Source organism: Geotrypetes seraphini, chromosome 18 (genome assembly GCF_902459505.1).
Source record: "Geotrypetes seraphini chromosome 18, aGeoSer1.1, whole genome shotgun sequence".
Taxonomy (NCBI): domain Eukaryota; kingdom Metazoa; phylum Chordata; class Amphibia; order Gymnophiona; family Dermophiidae; genus Geotrypetes; species Geotrypetes seraphini.
Genome location: NC_047101.1, coordinates 30,461,447 through 30,485,356, shown reverse-complemented (window position 1 = coordinate 30,485,356; position 23,910 = coordinate 30,461,447). Strand labels below are relative to the sequence as shown.

The 23,910-nt window shown below is 45.0% G+C and overlaps 1 protein-coding gene across 6 annotated transcripts in view; it reads left to right on the top strand.

Moving 5' to 3' along the window:
• FBXW11 (F-box and WD repeat domain containing 11) overlaps positions 1-16,464 on the top strand; it is a 126,611-nt gene extending 110,147 nt beyond the window's left edge. For all 6 annotated transcript variants that reach the window (XM_033927166.1, XM_033927170.1, XM_033927169.1 and 3 more), the window contains 2 exons: positions 2,048-2,236; positions 13,674-16,464. In XM_033927166.1, coding sequence (XP_033783057.1) covers positions 2,048-2,209 — 162 coding nt within the window. In that variant the 3' untranslated portion in view covers positions 2,210-2,236; positions 13,674-16,464. The remainder of the gene's footprint in view (positions 1-2,047; positions 2,237-13,673) is intronic.
• The last annotated feature ends 7,446 nt before the right edge of the window (positions 16,465-23,910 follow it).

Below are 23,910 nucleotides of genomic sequence, written 5' to 3'. Positions count from 1 at the left end.
AGAGCTGAGACAGACTGCAGCATATTTCCAGCACAGGTCACAATAAGGCTACCATAGACTGTGAGGAAGATTGGGGGGGGGGGGGGGGGGAGGGTCTGAATATGGCAATTTTTGAGGTTTCTGCCTGTCACCCTATGTTCCCCCACATGAAAAATGCTAAAATCACCATTTTTTGTGATTAGCTTTAAGTGAAAAATATCACGATTTTGGCACAAATTTCCTAACAGCGACCATATTGGATTTTTAGCATTCTTCAAAAGCTCCCTGCACTTCCAAATCTTCAATATTTGCCTCAACTTGTTGGGATGGAGTCCTTGAGCTCTCCTATTGTGAATTATATCAGTCTTGGGGTTCCAGAAGAAAAAGCCTCTCAAGAAATGACAGAGCATTTCCCCTGAAGGAGGGGTGCTGGCACCCCGAGGAAGACAGCGTCCGGGGCAGACCGCCCCCTCGTACCCCCTCTTACTACGCCACTGCCCTGAAGAAATCCACCGCATGATGGCTGAAACACCAGTTCTGCCTACCCAGACACGGTGCAACCTGGACAACGGCAACAATCATATTTATTGCTGTAAACTGCTTTGTCCTACTTATCAGAAAAGGCAGTATTGCAAGTTTATTAAACATTAGGTATTTTGTCCTGTGGAAGAGTGGCCTAATGGTTAGAGCAGCTGCCTCATCACCCTGAGGTTGTGCGTTCAATTCCCACTGCAACTCCTTGCGTCTCTGGGGAAATTCACTTAACTTTTCATTTCTCTAGGTACAAAATAAGCTCCTGTCTAAAGCATATGTAAACCATTTTGACTGTGTAAACCAGTGTTTCTCAACTTCTTAAAGCCAAGTACTCCCTAAGTCTAACAAATATCAACAAGAGTACCCCACACAAGCTCCGCCCCAAACCTCACCCCCATAATAATAGTACTACACTTTTCCCTCCGTATCCGCGGGGGTTAGGTGCAGAGCCGGACCATGAAGTGTGAAAAATCGCAAATAACTTTTTGGCCGGCTCTGACCCACCCCCGCCTCCCTCCTGTATCTACGGAACCTTTTCACAAATTTTTTGCCAGAGAAAGCTAATAATTCCCTGTCTCTGAACTTGTTAAATGTTCAATTTTAATAAAGGCTTCACTATTGTACTTTTAAACAAATCTAGATATGAACCTTCTGAAAATGATTTACTGTATCAATCAATACTGCTGCTTTATTAGCTATGTGCCAGGAGGATGTCTGCCCACCCTCGCCTCCCTCTTGTATCCCCGGAACCTTACTGGTGGTCTAGCAATTTTCCTATGCTCCTGCCCCATGCAGAGCTGTCATCAGAATGGCTGCCGTGAGTTCCCGTTGTAGTCCAACAATTCTCCCTTTCTATTCCCTCCCTTCAGTGTCCCAAGTTAGTTCCCCCTTCCTCCCTCCTTTCTGTGTCCCATGTTCATGCCCCACCCTTGTCCCAAAATTGTGCTCCTTCCATGTCCCAATGCGCTCCTTCCCCCCTCCCCTCCTTTCTCCCTTTGTCCCATATCATGTACCACCTCTCCCTTGCTCGAGCTGCACTCGCTCCTTCTGCCTTTAGTAGTTCTCATTGCAGGGACGCACATGGCTGACCCATAAGCCTCCCCTCTGACGTCGGAGAAAAGGTTTCCGGGTCATCTACATGCAGCGTGTGAATCACTGCTTGCGCATCCCTGCAACGGGTCCCACTGAAGGCAGAAGAAGGTAACTGCCGTCAGCTCTGACATCAAAGGGAAGCCCTCTGGGTTGGCTTCAGTGGAGGGGGACGGGCAGGAAGGAGGGATCCCTGGCTGCAGCTTCGGCGGACAGGCAGGCAATATCCTTGGCGGCAGCAAGTGCCGTGTATCCCCAAGTGGCTCGCGTTCTGCATGTGAGAAACACTGGTGTAAACTATACAGAAAAAACAGTATACAGATCCCATTCCCCTTTATTACATATAGGGGACACTTGACACCCTGTATGTATAACTGAAATAATATGTATAAGGAAACTGATCAGTCTTATGGTTTACTAATGCCTTCATTGTTACCATTTACAGGAACATTCAGGGCGTGTTTTTCGACTTCAGTTTGATGAATTTCAGATCATTAGTAGTTCCCATGATGATACAATTCTGATTTGGGATTTCTTAAATGTGCCACATAGTGCCCAAAACGAGACTTGCTCTCCATCCAGAACATACACATACATCTCTAGATAACAGTCTGCACTTTACTACCCTCAGCAGGTAAGCTTTTATGATGATTTATTTTGTTTCTTGGGAGGGGAGGGTGCTGGAGGTACTAAGGTTACACCTTCAGGTTGTGGGTTCAAACTCTGCCCGCTGCTCCCTGTGACCCTGGGAAAGTCCCTTAATCTTCCACTGCCTCAGGTACATTAGATTGTGAGCCCACTAGGCGGCAGCTGTATGTAAACTCCTTTGAGTGTGGTTATATAACTACAAAAAAAGGCAATATGCAAGTCCCAATCCCTTGCCACTTACTCTTTAATGATGGCGCAAGCCAAGCTACGTTCAGATGCATATACCAGTTACTGTTAAAGCGTTTATTTAATTTTATTTTCTACAACCCATTGGATCACCATTACCTGTATAGTGAAACTGGACTAGAAGAAATTTGAGACATTTCTTAGAGCTGCATGCACTTTAGTTGCATAGGGACATAAATTTCACCCATCCCCAATCATGTCTGCTAAGATCCAATACATCCCCACTCTTTTTCCGCAGGTACTTCCAGCTCTAAAGATGCAAAGAAAAAGAGATGGGGAATTTGTTTTAAGAGCAGATTCAATTATTTGTGAAGGCACTTTCAAATTAATCTTTTTGATGAATTAACATAGAGTAAACGTGTATATTATACCTACAAAATGCCAACAAACCTTGATTTCTAAGCAACATTGGAGGTGGTGCTCCAGTAGCTTCTCTCAGTGCATTCCAAGCCTTGTTTTGACATTGCCAGAAATTTGGAATACATGCCAATGGATGCAAAACAAAACGGAACTGCAGGCAAATGTTTATTAAAATATTTGTGTACAAACAGACCACTTTTTTACAGATCATGGGACCCGAAATGGTCCGTGTTTTGATCAACATCTTCATCAGGGGTCCTAATATTTAGGGAGGTAAAAGTTACATAACAATTAGTGGTGACAAAAAAAAGGATATATAACAATTAGTGGTGACAAAGAAAGTGTGTGAAAGAACAAGTGGAAGACAAAAAAACATAAAGAATAAAAAACCATGTGATATGGTACCATATGCTTTACATTAAGAATGGTGCAAATAAGAAATGTGTATGGTGTATACAAAAAAGTATTTCATGGAAAATCCATTTAGTGAGTGTAAAAAGAGTACACAGTGTCCTGTGTGAGGCTGAAAGCTACTATATGGACTAAAGGAAAATTGCGATAATAAAGGGAACAGCAATACATTGGGTTTTTCCTTATTTTTGCATTACCTGATAGAGCTGCATTTCTTTGCATTCAACACGTTCTCCGGCAACAAATTCCAGAGTTTAATTACACGTTCCAGTTGGTTTTAAATCTACTACTTAGTATCTTCATCGCTGGTCCCCTAGTCCTAGTATTTTTGGAAAGAGTGAACAAGCAATTCACATCTACCCTTTCCACTCCACTCATTATTTTATAGACCTCTATCATATCGTCTCTTCTCCAACCTGAAGAGCCCTAGTTGCTCTAGCCTTTCTTCATAGGGAAGTCATCCCATCCCTTTTATCATTTTTGTCACCCGTCTGTGTACCTTTACTAATTCCGCTATATCTTTTTTCAGATATGCACACAGTATTTAAGTTGTGGCCATATCATAGAGCAATACAAGAGCATTATAATAATTTCAACTTTGTTTTCCATTCCTTTCCTGATAATTCCCAACATTCTGTTTGCTTTCTTAGCCGCTGCCACACATTTGAGCTGTGGGTTTTAATATATCCTCTACAATGACACCTAGATCAGTGGTTCCCAACCCTGTCCTGGAGGACTACCAGGCCAATCGGGTTTTCAGGCTAGCCCTAATGAATATGCATGAGAGAGATTTGCATATAATGGAAGTGATAGGCATGCAAATCTGCTCCATGCATATTCATTAAGGCTAGCCTGAAAACCCGATTGGCCTGGTGGTCCTCCAGGACAGGGTTGGGAACCACTGACCTAGATCCTTTTCCTGGGCAGTGACTCCTAACATAGAACCCAATTTTACGTAGCTAAAGTTCAGGTTCCTCTTTCCCACATGCATCACTTTGCACTTGCTCACATTGAATGTCATCTGCCTTTTTGACACCCACTCTCACAAGGTCCTCTTGCTGTTTTTCAGAATCCTCTTGCAATTTAACAACTTTGGCCTGGATTCAGCAAAGTGCGTCCCGATTTTAGGCAGCTGTAGGCATCCTACAGCTGTCTAATCAGCTAATCGGGACACACTTTTCTTTTTAATGCTCCCCAAGCAGGCCGCCTAGTGGACATACCTTCCTGTAAGAGCAGGGAAACCACGAAGCCCAATAGACCCAAGATGGAGTTACCTAAAGGAGACTCAGAGCTTTTCTTCTTAATTTGTTAATTTGATGTGGAGCGCCTATTTGGATAGCTGAGATCCTCTTCGGAGGTTTGGTGGCAAGCCAGGGGTCATGTAAGGAAACCTGGACTACCAGGGCGCATCAGGTTCCTTGGCAGAAGCTGTCCAGAACCATGGGGACCTTTCAGACAGGGACTCGGAAGGCAAGGGATCAGTCTTTATGCCTTTGATGTTGCAGAGCGAATCTTCCCTGCTGGACGATTTAGGGTCTCAAGCAGGAGTGAGTACACAGGAAGCAGTGGGGGCCCTCATCCAAGGGAAGAATCTCACAGTACACAAACTGTTCAATCCTTTGGTGCTTTTAGAGATAGCTATGGGAAGGAGCAAGATAGCAATCTGGTTCTTCAGTCAAGTTTCGAGCCTGGAAGCGAAGTCCTAGATGCCCTAGTCCAACCATGGCCAAAGAGCGAGCTCTTATGTTTTTCCTCCATGGCCCATGATAGGGCGAATACTTCACAGGATAGCAAAACATCCAGGGAGAGTGTTCCTCATAGCGCTGGATTGGTGTGTCTTCAGAGGGACAAGCGTCTGACTGCAAGGGCCCAGTGGTTATAAAAGACCCAGATCGCTTTGGTCTTGAGTGCAAGACATTAGAGCACAAAGGATATTCAGAAGTAGTCATTGCTAATCTCCTCAGAGCCAAGATGCCTACAGTGGTCTCCATTTATGCTAAGGCATGGGAGATGTTTCAACACTGATGCACGAAGGAGCAAGTGGAGCCATTTAGTGCTTCGATTTGAGCAGGTCTCAACAAAGGCCTAGTGGTAGTGTGTCTCAGGGTCCAAGTGGTGGGTCTCTTGTGCTTCAGAGCCTGTGAATGCAATGCTCCTCTGGCTTTGCATACAGACAGCCAGATTCATAAAGGGAGCACTGCGCCTCAGACCACCAGTAAAACAACCGTTTTCGTTGTGGAATCTTGCAAGGCCTCAGTCAGACTCCATATGATCCTTTTCAGGAGGTGTCCTTGTTGGATCTTAACGTCAAGACCATTTTCCTCATGGCCATTATGTCAGTGAGTTGAGTTTTGGAACTGCAGGCCCTGTCATGCAGGGAGCTCTTCCTCAGGATCACAGAGGCGGGAGTGTCATTGTGCGCTTCATGTAGATCAAGAGGTAAGATTACCAGCATTCCCCCCCCCTCCCGATCGCCGGCAGGAGAGCCTGGGGCCATCAGTCCTTAGGCTTAGCGGGGATGGGCCGGGAAGGGGCGAGCCCGCCTCATTTCGATGAGGCCGGCCAGACAACAGCAAGACCCATCTGTCCAGCCAACAATTTAGAGGTTAGTTGGGGGGGGGGAGGTTAGGGGGGTGTAAGCGCGGGGACGGTGTTAGCGTAGGGGGGACATTAGCGTGGAGGGGGTGTCCTCCGGCAGGAGGGGTTGGGCACCCTCCTGCCAGCGATTGGGGGGGACGGGGACAGGCAGCTACGGCCGCTATACTTATCGCGGCAGGGAGATCCTTGCCGTGATTAGTATAGCGGCCATATCTACTTACAATGTAGGCCAGCATGCTGTCCTACATTGTAAGCGTCTCTCCCTCTAATAGGGAGACATGTAGGGCCGCCTAGGTTCTTGCGGGCCTGCCTGGGGAGCATTTTTTTTTTCTTTTTTAAACGTGTGTCCCAATTGGCTGATTAGATAGCTATAGGACGCCTACAGCTGCCTAAAATCGGGACGCACTTTGCAGAATCCGGGCCTTTGTGTTATCAACAAATTTCATTATTTCACTGGTTATTCCCATCAGATCATTAATATATATATATATATTTTTTTTTTTTTTACGAACCTCAACCATACCACTCAGAGCTCAAATTTCTCATTGCACTGAGATTCACATGTCATTTCATCATCGGTTCACAATCCCCTAACTCATTGTTTTTATTTTAAATGTATATATTTATTTTAAATTTGTTTTTCTATATCAGGCACTTTAAATATATTTTAATAAATAAACTTATCATAGTGGTCTCTTCTCAGGAAATCATGGTCTATATATTTATATATTCTGTTATTTTGTTCTTTATAATAGTCTACCATTTTGCCCGACAACAATGTCAGACTCACTGGTGTATAATTTCCTGGATCACTTCTGGAACCCTTTATAAAAAATCAGCATCATGTTGGCCACCTTCCAGTCTTCCAGTGCTATGCTGTATTTTAGAGAAAAATTACAAATTGCTAACAATAGCTCTGCCATTTTTTGGTGGCTAAAATCGGTGGCCATCTTGGATTTCCCGATTTGAATTTAAAAGCCTCTATCTGCTTCAAACACCTCATTTTCACTTAAAAGCAGGTGGAATGGACTCAGATCAGGATACTTCGGATCCATGCTCCATTTGTGGTGGATATCAGAGGAGGGTTTTATTAATATTATTGCCCGTGTCAAGAGCCGTTGCTGTTATAAACGTGGAAATTCTCGTCTGGCAACGAGGGTAAAGTTTCTCACCCAAAGATCTTTTGAGATTGAAATGCTTTGATGAGAGTTAGCATCGGGAGTTTTTGAAACTTCACCAGAGCTGGAAACTGGTGTTGATCTTTGAAGATAAGTGTTACCAATACTGGATATTATTTTGGCTTTTGTTGAACATTTTGAATGTCATGTTATAAAAAAAGCATAAGTAGTTTAGAGTTTGCAAATATGAATGATTTGAGAGCAGTTTATGTGCAGGGTGGTATATATGATTAGATCTGCGTTCCCAGGATGGAGATCTTATCATCTGAACAAGAAAGGCACTATGATATACCCACCATGCTTGTTTAATATCTAAGAAGTTTGTTTGTCACAGTTGGGTTGACTCACATTTCAATTGACAAACAAGACTAATAAGGAGTAAATTAACGTGGTGCACTTTGCCCTTAAGATTACACCCATTTGTGGTGGATGGAAGTCTGAGAAGTGTCCGTGTTCCACGCGCTCCGCAGTACATAAGGAAGTGTGTGGGAGTTGCTGGCTTATCTCCCTCTGGTCCCTTGGGGGGTATTATTGCCAGTCATTCCGAGGAGTAGGGAAAAAGCCCAGATTTGACCCAGGGAGTAGCTTGTGTCCCTGGTGAAGCACAGCCGTGTTAAGGCAGGAAAAGCCCTAGGGAGGTGTTAGGTAGCTTCCGCAGGGGCTGTCTGGACAACAGGGGCAGGGATTTCCCCCTGAATTTATTAACATGATGTTTGAAGCCTATATGATTAAACAGGGCTGCATGGGGTTCTCCCCAACAGCAGTGCCTTGCACAGGGTGGGGATGCTGAGTCAGATGATCGTTCTGATGATAATGGCTCTATTTTCATGTCTTTACTCTCCCAGTCCAGGACCTCTGTGACATGTGATACTCCTGCATCCCTGGGTGGTCAAGTCCCAGGCTTGGGGGAAGCTCCAGATCTAGGCAAGGACCCCACAGTGCGCCAACTGTTTAAACTTTCAGCGCTTTTGGGGATGGTCACTGAATCCTTCCAAGAATTGTAATTAGAGATTTCTCAGTCCTCTTCTAAGCAGTGCTCGCTTATGAGCAGTACCAAGGTACAGACCTCTAGCTTTCCATCACATCAGGACATAACAAAAATGCTTACATATCATTGGGAGGTTCTGGATGGGCCACTTTGGGTATCCAAAGCTATGATAAAGCTCTATCTGATAGATGCCATGTTTAGCCAGCTTTTTGTTCCCCCAGAGTTGGATTCGCTGGTTGCACAGGTACCAAACGTACCCCCCTTCCCAGTAAAAGTAGCATAGTATTAAAGGATATCCAAGACCTCAGATTAAATTTTGTGCACAAAAGGCTCTTTGAGACTGTGGCCTCAGGATTGAAAGCAGCTATGATGGCCTGAGCTTGTCAGTCTTAACACGATAGTGGACAAGGATCTCCAGTTTTTAATGAATGGGCTGGATTACGTGGCTGATGCTCTGTATGAGCTTTCCAGAGTAGTGAACAAAATGTCCGCCTACTCTGTTTCTACCCACAGGTTGCTCTGGATCAGGCAGTGGGGATACCTCCTCCAAGGTGACCCTGAGCAAACTGCCATTCCAGGTACAGTTTCTTTTTGGGAAAAGCCTGGATGATCTTATGGGCAGCATGCAAGACTGTAAACCAAAATCCTTGCCAGATAGCAGATCTCGGGCTTAAGGGGGGCTGGGCCGAGTAATCTTCAGACCTCCAGTACTCTGAGGGTTCTTTGGGCCATAGGGTGTTTCAGTCCCCTAGGCACAGATTTGGAGGGTGCTGCAAGATAAGTTCATTGCTTTTTATATTATACATTAAAAATTGAGGAAATTGAAAAAAAGGTTTATAAAAAGCAGTAATAAGATAACATTTATCAGAAGGCTGTATTGGATAACAAGAGTTCAAAGTAATAAGAACAGCACAGGAAGTTCTTAACTGGGATCAATGAGGATTGTAGCCAGTCTGGGTTACGCTACCTGAGTGGCAATCTGAAGATCCCTAGACCTAACATGAATGATCTGTGTTGCTGACAACTGTGTGAATGTGGTCAAATAACAAAGGACATAGCACGTAAGAAAGCGAAGAAGCAGGGAGACGGTGCATACCTGATGGCGTCTGGTGACGGAGAGAGGGGTTATTTCCTGGATTGTTACCTGCTTCCCTGTCTTTTTACAGTGTTTTAGAGTCTTTCAAGTGCTGCGAATTGGGCAGGCACGGAGAAGGGCACCTTTGACATCATCAGGGCCCTAACCACTTGACATAAAATGCTGATGCTCTTGTGGCCTAAGACAGGAGAAAGTGCATACCTGAAGGAATCTGGTGACGGAGAGAGGGGTTATTTCCTGCATTGTTACCTGCTTCCCTGTCTTTTTGCAGTGTTTTAGAGTCTTTCAAGTGCTGCGAATCGGGCAGGCACAGAGAAGGGCACCTCTGACATCATCAGGGCCCTAACCACCTGACATAAAACACTGACGCTCTTGGGGCACATGGCCACAGGCGCCCTTGGGAGCTAATTGGAGACGAGTGGAGCAAGGTCTGTGGAACATTTTGTTTTTTCCTTATTTTTGCGTTATCTGTTAAAGATGACTTAACAAGGTTATTGTTACCTAATGGGAAAGTGTAAAGAGAAAACTAAAGCCTCTACCCAGTCTCCTTAGGCCCATGGACCGACACCTGACAACTGGTGGGGTAAATACTTTTCAGATAAAAAAAAAAAATAGGACAGGCTTCAGGAGCCTCACTTAGCTCTCCCGATCGAACTCCTCCTTTCTTTCCTGATTTTCCTGCAGAGCTGGGATCTGAAGTTGGTCCTAGTGCTTTTTTGGAAGCTCCAGAACTTCAGATTGATCTGGCAATTTCTTATCTAAAATGCCTCAAATTACATCTCAATGTACAGATGATCTTGAGGGATCTGAAGAAAATATGCAGGAAGTGTCTTTAAAAGATTTATGGCAAATTAATATAAGGATGCAGAAACTATTGAAATCGGTTATTACTCAATTTCAATTATTTTCAAAAGAGGTTGTTGAAAAACTTGAAAATGTGGATTCCAATATTAAAGTTTTAGATGCACGTATGATTAAAACTGATAAACAGGTTTCTAACTTCCAAGCATTTTCCATGTCTGTAATGAAAGATTCCCATTCTATACATGAAAAATTAGAAACAATGGAGAATGCTGCAAGGGCTAGAAACCTGCGATTAATTTTCCAGTAACCCATTTAATCTCTCCTGAGATTCTTTTTTGTAAGTATCTCATGGAAATATTAGGGATAATTAATCCTGAGTCAATTCCTGTTTCAGCTCTCTATTCCATACCTAAGAAAAGAAAGAAATTGCAGTAGAGCAGGGAGTGGATCAATTGAATTCTATTGATATTGATTTGACAAAATTTTTGGAAGACCCTCAAGATACAATACAAACCAGATCCACTCCTTCTGGTGTCTTGCTTGAATGAGATGACAAGGTGTTGATCATGGTTCAAAGATTTCCTACAAAACAAATATCTTATCTACAAAGACAAAGCATTTTTAAAAAACTGGCAAGCATTCTGTGGCACATCATAATGATCAACATTATCACCGATCCTCTATAACCTTTTCATGAGCTCACTAGGCCATATCAAATTCAACAACAATGAATGCATATTCTCATACACAGGTGACATTCTTTTACTCATCTCATTTAATCGTGACTCTAGCGATAATATCAAATGGAATAGACAAAATACAGACCTGGCCACATCCAACAAACTCAAACTAAACAGACAAAAAACAAAGTTCTGTGGTTTCATAAGACTGTTCCTTCCACTGTAACACTAACCCCAGGATCCACACTGGATATCAAAAAGTCTCCAGCTTAAAGAAGAAAACTTTCTGCAATATGAGAAGATTAAGACTTATCCTATCTGACCCTTTTTTCAAGAGCGCCACTTTGCTGTACTAACGGATATGCTTATACTGGATTACTGTAGCTCCCTCTATGTGGGTCTAAATTCTACTCTCCTGAACAAACTACAGATGATACAAAACAAAGTGATCAGACTAATATTTCAAACTAAAAAAAATGAGACTCCATTTCATCTTACTATAAGAACTTACTCTGGGTACCCATCAAAACTCGTATCACCTTCAAACTATCATGTACAATGTTCCAAATTATATACGCAAAAACCGCAGAGTCACTCATAAACTTATTGGTAAATTCCTGGTCAACATCAACCAGAATACTGAAGTCACTTCAACTACCCCTTCAGTCTCCTAAAGGAGTTAAATTCAAATGCAATTTGACTCACTGTTTGCTTATCAGTATTCTATAATGCATATATATAGATGTAGAGTGAAGATAGTGTGTAAATACGGTATACTCAGTCAAAAGAAATCCTAAAAGTAAGGATATGTAAATGCACTAAAACATCAATGAGCACCATCTGAAGCTCATGTATAGACAACACTTAACTCTGTATAGTAACACCATTACAAAAACTCATATCATAGCTCATGTATTGTAACATCATTACTGAAGCTCATGTAAACTGCTCTGAATTGACTCCCCAGTTATTAGTAGCGGTATAAAAGCTTTAATAAACAATCTTGGCACCATGACTTGGAACAACCTCCCAAATGACATTAGGATGGAAAAATTCTACAACAGATTCCCCCCCGCCCCCCAAAAAAAAATTCTGAGCTCTTGGAAAGCATACATACTATAAACAACTAACTCGAAATACCTATTATCACTAAATCTCCTATTTAACTCAAATGTTATCCCAGTAGTCATGGAACCTCAATCCTCTCCTCCCATTACTCTGTTCATAACTCGCTCCTTCTCAAACTGCTATAATATAATGTAGCATATACATTCTGTAATTCCTTATTGTAAGTCACCTTGAACCTATTTAGGCATAGCGAGACTCAGAAATACTGGATTAGATTAGATTCTTCCATTTTAAAAATGTCGTAGGCCATTGGTGAGGGTGGTTGTCTTTCCAATCCTAAGTCAGAATTTTACAGCACTTCATACATATTTGAAAGAAGACAGTGCCATGTTTTTGGCAGAGAGCCACCTGCCTAATCGCTGAAGATAAAAATCACTATCTTGTGCCTCTGGGGAAAAAAAAGTACGGTGACAATATGAATTTTTCCACAGCATTATTTGATAAGCTTGTATAAGTGATAACTGGTCTAGTTGACCTAATGGGGAACACATTGTTGATAGCATTATCCTTTTGTACTGATTGCTTTAAATGTGTATATTTTAAAGTATAAAATGATGTTTATGCACATAAAATGAATTTTATGTGCATAAATACAACTTCAGGGCTGATGTAGTTCAGAGGAGGAACCTGGGCAAAGCAGAGCATGCCCTTCACACCACAATGTCGGGCTTTTGTTTCATAGTGCTGGTATTTCCGCTTTGCTGATTGGAGACACTGAACCTAAGGTGGAGGTTCTGCTCTTGGTTCCATGACCAAATTCAGGTTGAGCTGAGTAACCGATGAGTAAAAAGACAAGTGTGTTGATGGTGGAGGGGAATGTTTTATTTTTCTGTTTCTTCCAGCTCAGTTGGCAACCAAGCCTGCACCCAAGGTCCTGTAAATCTAGCTACCAGGTGCAGCATTCCCAGCCTAGCAAGCCATCAACTCAAATTGGGGATCTTCCTTTTTATATTAGAAATACTTGCATGCTGCTTCTCTGACCAACATGACCATTGAAGGCAGTTTAGGGCAGACTTGCATGGTCTGTGTCTGTATATGGCTGTTTGGTGGATGATGGGCTGGGGAGGGCTTCAATGGCTGGGAGAGTGTAGATGGGCTGGAGTAGGTTTTAACGGAGATTTTGGCAGTAGGAACCCAAGCACAGTACCGGGTATAGCTTTGGATTCTTGCCCAGAAATAGCTAAGAAGAAAAAATTTAAATTGAATCAGGTTGGGCAGACTGGATGGACCATTCGGGTCTTTATCTGCCGTCATCTACTATGTTACTATGTCACCCAATAAAAACAAAGCCTCAAAGCTTGATAGAAACAAAGGTTGTTTTCAAGCAAGCCCATAGTATCCCTTGCCCCTGATTTCTATTTTTTTGTACCCTGTTAACTCATTAGCTCCCTGACAAATACTGGTTGACATGTGATCCTCATGTGTAACTCTGACTACCACCACTGTTAATTCAAAATGTTTCTGTTATAGAGTGAGCTTCTTTGAAATATCATGCTCAGAGATCTCACGTATGAAGAAAGGCTAAAGAAACTGCGGATGTACTCACTGGAGGAGCGAAGAGAGAGGGGGGACATGATTGAGACCTTTAAGTATATCACGGGGCGTTTAGAGGTGAAAGATGATATCTTCAGTCTTACAGGGCCCTCGGTAACCAGAGGACACTCGCTGAAAATCAGGGGAGGGAAATTTCAAGGTGATGCTAGGAAGTACTTCTTAACCGAAAGGGTGGTCGATCATTGGAACGAGCTGCCTCAGCAGGTGATTGAGGCCAACAGCGTGTCAGATTTTAAGAGAAAATGGGATACTCACATGGGATCTATAGGGGAGTAAAAGTCAGGGAGTGGGTCATTGGTATGGGCAGACTCGATGGGCTATGGCCCTTTTCTGCCGTCAATTTCTATGTTTCTAATTTATCTATCTTTTTTTGTTTGTAGGGTTCCACAGTCTTGGACTATTTGGATATGTGGCTACTTCATGCCTGAAGAGGTTGATCGACAGCTAATCATTAAGAGTCAGGACTGGTTACAGATGCTGTGTTTCCCTTCCCTACTGAGGCTGTCCTGGAGGCTTTTACAGGAGCATACACGTGTATCCCTTCACTGCGGCAAATTGTCCAAAGCTTCAAGTAACTGGTTAAAGGAGAACTGAACTGCTGACCTGTTTTCTAGAGAGTTAATCAGAAGTCAAGAAAGGACTTGGCCTAATTTATATTGCTTTGCACTTTCATCTTTGACTAAAAGAAAAACATTTCTCCAGTGAAGATTGGGTGCCAAACACATTTCCAAAATGTACAGAGCTTTGCTTTCAAGTCATTGTTCTTTTTACACTCTGTTGCAAATTTAGAAGCCATGTTTTGTTTAAGAAAAGGGAAAAGCAATTACAAATTTCTCAGCAATTCATTAATTTCTTTTTCTGCACCAATAATGTCTTCTAACTTGGCTACTTTTCAAAAGGTTCTAATAATCTGATTTGTTGTATGGTATTGTCTTTCTTTTTGTGAATCTGTGCTCTGTACCTTAGTTGTTCAGATGTTTTTCCTACTGTATGGTGTAGTAAAATCTCTCCATGTGTGTTTGCCTCAGCAATTCAGATATACGCATGTAAATATAAGATATCAAACCGTTTCAGTCCCTGGGTGTTAGGGGTCAGGATATCCTAACACTAAGTGCTGATGCAAATTATGTGCTTGGCATTGAAATTCCAGCTGCTGGAACCAAAGGGTTAATAGCAAGACTCGCTATCCCTCCGAAAGTAAAGGAGGTTTTCAGTATTCCTTAGGATTTTTTTAAATAAAACTTACATGTTTTAAATTGTAATTTCTAAATTTTTTAGAAGGTAAATGTTTAATTTATATTCCATTTGTCATTTGCAGCAGTATTTACACTAGGTCTTTTCTATTGTATTTAACTCTTTTAGTGTGAGGGAAATGAAATTTAAGGTATTTACAGTTTGGAAGTCTAGAGACAATTGGCTACTGTTGGAGACTAGAAAGCATGGAATTTAGTATTTATCACGATTGTTACTTACATAATGACAACAGAGAACAAACTCTGCTGTGGTAGCCGCAGTACCGTTATGTTTTGGGCTCTTTACATGCATGTTGGGAAGAAGGTATGCGGTTTTCTCTAAAGGTGGGCCAGAATATCAGCATTTAGGATCACAATCGAGCACATCACCCACAGTCCAGGTATTACCAAGCATGCAACATTCTGGATCTCGCAAGAACAATCCAGAAAACCCTAAGTGTGACATCAAATCAAGGAATTGATTTTTCTTTCAGCTTTTACATGTTATTTTTGTGAGGGAGCATTGTGCCCATGGGACAGAGCTTTGGTTCGCAACACCGAATCATTGACATTTTGGTGGTGATGGTGATTTTGCCCCATGATTGCACATGGGTAAATACATTTGTATCATTTTTGGAGGTAGTTTTGACACTATCAGCTTTCCATAAGAACTTCGCCAAACCTGAACAGATAGGCCTCAGCAGAACTCTGGGTGGATATAAACTTATGAGGGAAATTGGACACCATGTGGATGCCTGTGGCAGACCAGGCCTATGGCTCCTTGACTTGTCATATCCTTCCACAGTTCCTGTTTTGTTTTGTTTTTAGTGTTTCTGCTATCCTTTGGATTGAAAGTTCATTCAGTCTAGGTGTATAACAACACAGTATGAGATTCTTTAGGGCAATGATGCTCAGATTGATCTTTGGGGCCTTCTAGCCAGTCTGGTTTTCAAGGTATACCTAATGAATGTATTTGAGGTCTATTTACACAGTCTTCTTAAATCAATGCATGCATATAATTCTTAGGTGGATTCATTATGGAAATTGAGAACTAGGTTGACTTGAGTGAGGGGACCAAGAGCTAGTGAGAGCATCACTGATTTGGGAGGACATAAGCACAAACAAAGGGAAGTGATGGCCATGTTGCGAACTGGGTCAATTTTGGTCCTTTTCTTGCGGCTTATTTTTGCTCTGCATGTTGACCATTAAATTTAGAAATTGTCTATCATATAGTACCAAATATATCTAAAAAAAAAAGCATATGCATCTGTTTCATCCTTTACATTGAGAAAGGTGTTGGGATCAAACTGTTTTTGGTTTTCTTTTTAAGTTTATAAGCTCCCTTTTAGATATTAAACTGTTTCTACAAGAATATCAGACTTATGAGGAAAGAGGGTAAAAATTGGTTTTCCTAATGCAGAACTGTAAAACCCTGCTGTTTGGTAAGCTTGACAGTACTCTTTCCCTTTTTCCTAAAAGCTTTAAAAATGAAGTATCTGCTGTTGCAGCCCTAAAGGAAAAAAAGGATATCTTGTGTATAATGAATGAAGTCCACTTTTATGCATGTGCGAGATGAAATTCATGTTTTACCTTGGGAGATAATGGCATCTTACTTGCAATCTAAACGTTTTTTTTTTTATTGTGGACTTTGTGATTGGCACCCAAGGGACTCTGATTCCTGGGATTAATGGTAGTGATCCATTGCTGCACTCTGGACTTTGTTTTGCTAATCCTACCTGAGCAACTGTACATTACTGCTATATTAATGTTTCAAAGCACTGGGGTAGTAGAATTCTTACTTGTAATTATGTTTGCCAATTATCTGTTTGAAAAAAGTTTGTGTATGAACAGCTTATTGAAACTTAAATTGTACAGATATTGTTTATGATCTAAAGCTTTGTACTGTGGAATGTGCTTAATAAAAAAAAAGTTTGAAGTTTGTGTATAGGAAATAAATTGGTACAGTAATGTCTTCCAATTAAACTTCCAGTGGTAAACATGTAATTATGCATAGGGATAAAAATAAATCAGTATTTATGGTATTATATTGCACCAAATAGCATTTCAGGGAGAATTTTTGTCTCTCTACAATTGGTTTTGGAACTGCATGATAGAAATAGTTCTAATTGCAAGAATGTGGACAAATAAGTTGATCTTCTGAATGAGATATGCTAAAGGCACTATCAGATGCCAAAAATGTTTGCAAAATGATTGCAAAATGTGTGGTGGTCTAAATTGGCATATTTATTGGCCAAGCAGGCTGTACAAGTACAGTAAAACCTTGGTTTGCAAGCATAATTCGTTTCAGAAGCATGCTTGTAATCCAAAGCACTCGTACATCAAAGCAAATTTCTCATAAGAAATAATGGAAACTCATAAGAACATAAGTTTATTAGGATTTTATATACCGCCTATCAAGGTTATCTAAGCAGTTTTTTACAATCAGGTACTCAAGCATTTTCCCTCTCTGTCCCGGTGGGCTCACAATCTATCTAACGTACCTGGGGCTATGGAGGATTAAGTGACTTGCCCAGGGTCACAAGGAGCAGCGCGGGGTTTGAACCCACAACCCCAGGGTGCTGAAGCTGTAGATCCAACCACTGCGCCACACACTCCTCACTAAGAATTGCCGCTGCTGAGTCAGACCAGTGGTCCATCGTGCCCAGCAGTCCGCTCACGTGGCGACCCCTAGGTCAAAGACCAGTGCTCTAAATGAGCCCAGCCTCATCTGCGTACTTTCTAGTTGAGCAGGAACTTGTCCAACTTTGTCTTGAATCCCTGGAGGGTGTTTTCCCCTACGACAGACTCCAGAAGAGCGTTCCAGTTTTCTACCACTCTCTGGGTGAAGATGATCTTCCTTACGTTTGTCCGGAATCTATCCCCTTTTAACTTTAGAGAGTGCCCTCTCATTCTCCCTACCTTGGAGAGGGTGAACAACCTGTCTTTATCTACTAAGTCTATTCCCTTCATTATCTTGAAGATTTCAATCATGTCCCCTCTGTCTCCTCTTTTCAAGGGAGAAGAGGCCCAGTTTCTCTAAATCACTGTACGACAACTCCTCCAGCCCCTTAACCATTTTAGTCGCTCTTCTCTGGATCCTTTCGAGTAGTACTGTGTCTTTAAGTACGGCGACCAGTGCTGGACGCAGTATTCCAGGTGGGGGCGTACCATGGCCCGGTATAGCGGTATGATAACCTTCCCCAATCTGTTTGTGATCACCTTCTTAATCAAACTTCAAGGTGGTGTACAGTAATAATAAAAGGAGTTACAGAGGACTTAAACAGTATTAATAAAATTGGACAATACATAGACTAATAAAAAAATAATCATCAAAATGTGGTTAGCTAACAAACATTACTTGAGATGAACTGGAATGAAAGGAAAAAGGGAAGAACTACATTATCCCAGGACAAGCAGGCAGGTATTCTCACTAGTGGGTGATGTCATCCGACAGAGCCCTGATACGGACATCTTGCAAGCATGTCTTGCTTGAAGAAACTCAGAAGTTTCGAGATGCCCGCACCGCGCATGCGCCAGTGCCTTCCCGCCCGATGCTCCGGGCGTGTCTCCTCAGTTCTTTTTCTTCCGCGGAGCTGAGAAGTCTATCTTCAATTTGCGCCCATTGAATCTCTTTTTTTGCCTTCTTTTTTGCCGCGGGTTGGGTTCTTTTGGCTCTCCTGTGCATTTATTTCTTTCTTTGATTTCTTAAAAAAAAAAAAAAAATTTTCCTTCCGATACCGGGTCAGCTGCGTGGCTGGGGCCCCGCGCCTTCGACCTTGCGGCGGAGCTTTTCCGGCCTATGTCCCGGCCGATTACCGGTTTTAAAAAGTGTAGCAAGTGCCAGCGCGCGATTTCGCTCACGGACCCTCATCGACGCTGCTTACAGTGTCTGGGACCGGATCACTTCCCGAAATCGTGCCGGCCTTGCTCCACTCTGACGGCGAGAGCGTTTAAGCGCCGCTGTCTGTTGTGGGAGTCCATGTTCAAGATGGAAGCTTCATCGGATCCTGCAGCTTCAACATCGACATCGACAGGTGCTTCGACTCCTTCCGCGAAGCCCTCTGCCTCCCCGGCTGCTTCGGGCCTCCTGAAACCGGCATCGTTCACACCGGTTTCGGCCCCAGCTGCGGCGCCGGTGCCTTCCTCCGTCTCCTCGGAGCAGGTATCGACCCCGACAGTTCCACCGGTGGTGCTCAAGGTGCCGAAGACTGGCAAGCAGAAGCACGCAGCACCGAAGGAGCGCGGAGACCGTGCGGAAGGGGGCCCCCTTTTGGTGCGGATCCCTCCATATCGTCTTCGTTGCGGTCCCTTCTGGAGGCTCAGTTCGTGGAGCTCATGCAGACCATGGGGCCTCGGCTGATTGCCACCATCCAGGGTGACCTTCCAGCTTCGGCTTCGAGGAGCGGACCGCCCCCTCCTCCTCCTCCTCGCCGCACGACCTCGTTGCTCGGCGAGGAGGAGCGGCGAGCGGTGTCCGGGTCCTCGAGGAGGTCCTCCGTTAGCGCTATACCTCCTTTGGAACCGATTTCCTCAAAGAGGGCCTCCCTTGGTGATATGCCTCCCTTGGAGCCCATCCCCTCGAGGAAAGCCTCGTTTAGTGACCTGCCTCCCTTGGAACCGATTACTCCGCCCCATGACTCAGTGTGGCGTCCACCTTCGGGGCCACCCAGTCTTGGGCATAGCAGGAAGCAGGATGAGTTCTTCCGAACCCCTACCAAACCTGGGCGTCGTCGGGAGAGGCGCCGACTCTTCCGCCTCTGCGATCGACAGCATCGAGTCCAATCTGCTCCTTGGCGGCGTCTGAGCCAATTTCTCACAGACGGGCTCGATCCCCTTCCAGGCATCGGGAGGGGCATCGGTCCAGACATTCTTCGAAGCATTCCTCTCGGCACTCGACTGTCTCGCCTCAGAAGAAATTGCCTCGGTTGGGGTATGCTGCTTCGACTGGGTCTCCTCCTCCGGGCCCGGAGTTCGAGGACCCTGAGGTTTTCTACTCGTCCTGTTGCTCGCAGGCCTCTCTGGAGCCTGAAGCCTCTTCTTCTTCTAGTCCGTCTCGCAGACCGGCGACGGCGGACCAACTGTCCTTTTCATCGTTCCTCAGGCAGATGGCAGATGACATGGACATTACTCTCGATGCTGGGTCTCGATACTCCGAGGAATACCTCGATACCATGCACTTGCCTCGTCCTCCGGCGGAGTCCTTGCGGCTTCCCCTGCACAAGCTCCTCGACCAGACCTTCATGCGATGCTTCGAGTCTCCTTACTCTATCCCTGCGGTCCCTGGCAAATTGGATGCGCGGTACCGCACGGTGCATCATAAGGGCTTCGAGGGTCCTCAGCTTTCTCACCAGTCCCTCCTGGTCGAATCCTCGCTCAAGCGGTCTCATCCTGGCCAGGTCTATGCTTCAGTGCCTCCGGGCCGCGAGGGCAGAACCATGGATAAGTTTGGTCGACGCATCTATCAGAATTCGATGATGGCGTCTCGAGTCCTGAATTAGAATTTCCACTTTGCAGCCTACTTGGAATTTTTTCTACCTGTGCTTCGGAAGTTCACACCGTACATCGAGTCCCAGGCTAGGTTTGAATTTGAGGAAGTGGTTGCTTCGCTGTCCCAACTTCGGCTTCAGTTAATGCAATCTGCCTATGATGTGCTCTCAGCCCGAGCGGTGGCCTGGCGATGCGCCGGTTGGCCTGGTTGCGGACCATTGATATGGACCCGAATCTTCAGGACCGCCTGGCGAACGTCCCGTGTGCTGGGGCGGATCTTTTTGATGAATCCATCGAGACTGTTACGAAGAAGTTGTCTGACCATGAAAAGTCCTTCCAATCTATCCTTAGGCCGAAGCCTAAGCCTCAGCAGTCTCGACCTTCTCGTCCGCCGTTGATTTATCAGCGGCGTTATCAGCCGAGGCAAACTCCACCTGCGAGGCAACCGGCAAAGCGCCAACCTCCCCAGAAGGGTCAGCCTAAGTCTCAGTCGCCTGCTGTCCCTAAGACCACACAGCCTTTTTGACTGTCTCGTCGAGGGCATAACCAACCTCGTTCTGCCTCCCCCTGTTTTTTCCATCGGAGGGCGCCTCCATCATTTTTATCATCGTTGGGAGGCCATAACAACCGACCTCTGGGTCCTTACTATCATCAAGGAAGGATACTCTCTTCATTTCCATCGGGTCCCTCCGGACCACCCTCCAAGAGAGTATCCTTCCAACTTGACTCAGACCGCCCTTCTTCTCCAGGAAGCTCAGGCTTTGCTCCGGCTTCGTGCCGTGGAGCCGGTCCCGACGGACCAACTGAACCAGGGGTTTTACTCCCGGTACTTCCTTGTTCCGAAGAAGACGGGCGACCTGCGACCCATTTTGGACCTCAGGGCCCTCAACAAATTCCTAGTCAAGGAGAGGTTTCGCATGCTGACTCTTGCTTCTCTCTACCCTCTCCTCAAGCAGAACGACTGGTTATGCTCTCTGGATCTCAAGGAGGCCTACATTCACATTCCCATTCATCCGGCCTCCTGCAAGTTCCTCAGATTTCGGGTGGGACATCTACATCTGCAGTATCGGGTGCTTCCATTCGGCCTGTCCTCGTCTCCCAGAGTCTTCACGAAGTGTCTGGTGGTGGTGGCCGCTGCACTCCGGAACAGGGGTCTTCAGGTATTTCCATACCTCGACGACTGGCTCATCAAGGCCCCGTCTGCTCCAACGGTCATTTCGGCGACCTTGACCACGATCTGCTTCCTGCAGAGCCTAGGCTTCGAGATCAATTTTCCCAAATCTCATCTGCAGCCTACCCAGTCCCTTCCCTTCATCGGGGCGGTACTGGACACCATTCAGCTTCGAGCATTCCTTCCTCCTCAGCGCATGGATGCTCTTCTTCGTCTCTGCCAGTCTGTGTCTTCTCGCCAGTCCATCTCAGCGAGACACATGATGGTCCTCCTGGGCCACATGGCCTCTTCAGTTCATTTGACACCCTTTGCCAGGCTCCATCTCAGAATTCCTCAGTGGACCCTAGCTTCTCAATGGACTCAAGTGTCAGACCCGTTGACTCGACACATCATAGTCACTCCTGCTCTTCGGCGGTCTCTACTTTGGTGGATGACCTCTTCGAATCTATCCGAGGTTTGCTGTTTCACACTCCTCCTCATCAGAAGGTTCTCACAACCGATTCCTCGACCTATGCCTGGGGGGCTCATCTGGATGGGCTTCGCACTCAGGGATTCTGGACCAGTGCGGACCGCCTCCATCAGATCAATCTTCTGGAGCTCAGAGCCATCTTCTATGCTCTTCAAGCTTTTCAACATCTGCTTCACGACATGGTGGTCCTCATCCATACAGACAACCAGGTCGCCATGTATTATGTGAACAAACGGGCACGGGATCGGCCTCCCTCTGCCAGGAAGCTCTCAGAGTCTGGGATTGGGCGGTTCGCCACAATGCCTTCCTCAAAGCTGTCTACATTCAGGGGAAGGACAATGTCTTGGCAGACAACTTGAGTCGTCTCCTCCAGCCTCACGAATGGACTCTCCATTCCGACCCCCTTCATCAGGTCTTTGCACAATGGGGGACGCCTCAAATAGACCTCTTTGCGGCTACCCACAACTTCAAACTGCCTCAGTTTTGCTCCAGGATCTACACTCCTCATCGCCTCGAGGCAGATGCCTTTCTGCTGGATTGGGGGAATCGATTTCTGTATGCGTTTCCTCCATTCCCTCTCATTCAAAAGACTCTGGCCAAGTTGAAATCAGACCATACCACCATGATTTTAATAGCTCCTTGGTGGCCCAGGCAACCTTGGTTCTCCCTTCTACTTCAACTCAGCAGCAGGGACCCGGTCCTTCTCCCAGCGTTTCCTTCTCTGCTTACTCAACATCAAGGATCACTGCTTCATCCCAACCTGCAGTCTCTCCACCTGACAGCTTGGTTCCTCTCAACGTAACCCCTCACCAGTTTTCTCAAGCGGTGAGGGATGTCTTAGAGGCTTCCAGGAAGCCTGCTACTCGACAATGCTACTCCCAAAAGTGGACTAGATTCTCTTCCTGGTGTATTTCCAATTCCAAAGAGCCTCAGCGTGCTTCCCTCTCTTCTGTGTTGGACTATCTTCTACACCTGTCTCAGTCTGGTCTCAAGTCGACATCTATACGAGTCCACCTGAGTGCTATTGCGGCTTTCCATCAGCCTCTACAAGGGAAACCTCTCTCTTCTCATGCTGTGGTTTCCAGATTTATGAAAGGACTTTTTCATGTCAATCCTCCTCTCAAACCGCCTCCAGTGGTTTGGGATCTAAATGTTGTCCTTTCTCAGCTTATGAAACCCCCTTTTGAGCCTCTGAGCAAGGCTCCACTTAAGTTTCTCACTTGGAAAGTGGTTTTTCTGCTGGCCCTCACATCTGCTCGCAGGGTCAGTGAGCTTCAGGCCTTGGTGGCAGACCCACCTTTCACAGTATTTCATCATGACAAGGTGGTCCTCCGCACTCACCCGAAATTCCTGCCTAAAGTGGTCTCTGAATTTCACCTCAACCAATCCATTGTGCTTCCAGTGTTCTTTCCAAAGCCTCATTCTCATCCTGGAGAATCGGCTCTTCATACTCTGGACTGTAAACGTGCTTTGGCTTTCTACTTGGATCGCACCAAACCACACAGAACTGCTCCTCAACTTTTCGTCTCCTTTGATCCAAACAAGTTGGGACGACCTGTATCGAAGCGCACCATCTCCAACTGGATGGCGGCTTGTATCTCTTTCTGCTATGCCCAGGCTGGATTACCCCTTCCCTGTAGAGTCACAGCCCATAGGGTCAGAGCAATGGCAGCCTCTGTAGCCTTCCTCAGATCGACACCAATTGAGGAGATTTGTAAGGCTGCCACTTGGTCCTCGGTTCATACATTCACCTCTCATTATTGTCTGGATACTTTCTCCAGAAGGGATGGGCAGTTTAGCCAAACTGTGTTACAAAATTTGTTCTCCTAAGTTGCCAACTCTCCCTCCATCCCATTGAGGTTAGCTTGGAGGTCACCCACTAGTGAGAATACCTGCCTGCTTGTCCTGGGATAAAGCAATGTTACTTACCGTAACAGTTGTTATCCAGGGACAGCAGGCAGCTATTCTCACATCCCACCCACCTCCCATGGATTGGCTTCTCTGCTAGCTACCTGAACTGAGGAGACACGCCCAGAGCATCGGGCGGGAAGGCACTGGCGCATGCGCGGTGCGGGCATCTCGAAACTTCTGAGTTTCTTCAAGCAAGACATGCTTGCAAGATGTCCGTATCGGGGCTCTGTCGGATGACATAACCAACTAGTGAGAATAGCTGCCTGCTGTCCCTGGATAACAACTGTTACGGTAAGTAACATTGCTATCTTGAAAGTAAAGGATGTAAAAGGAGAAAATACAGGTTT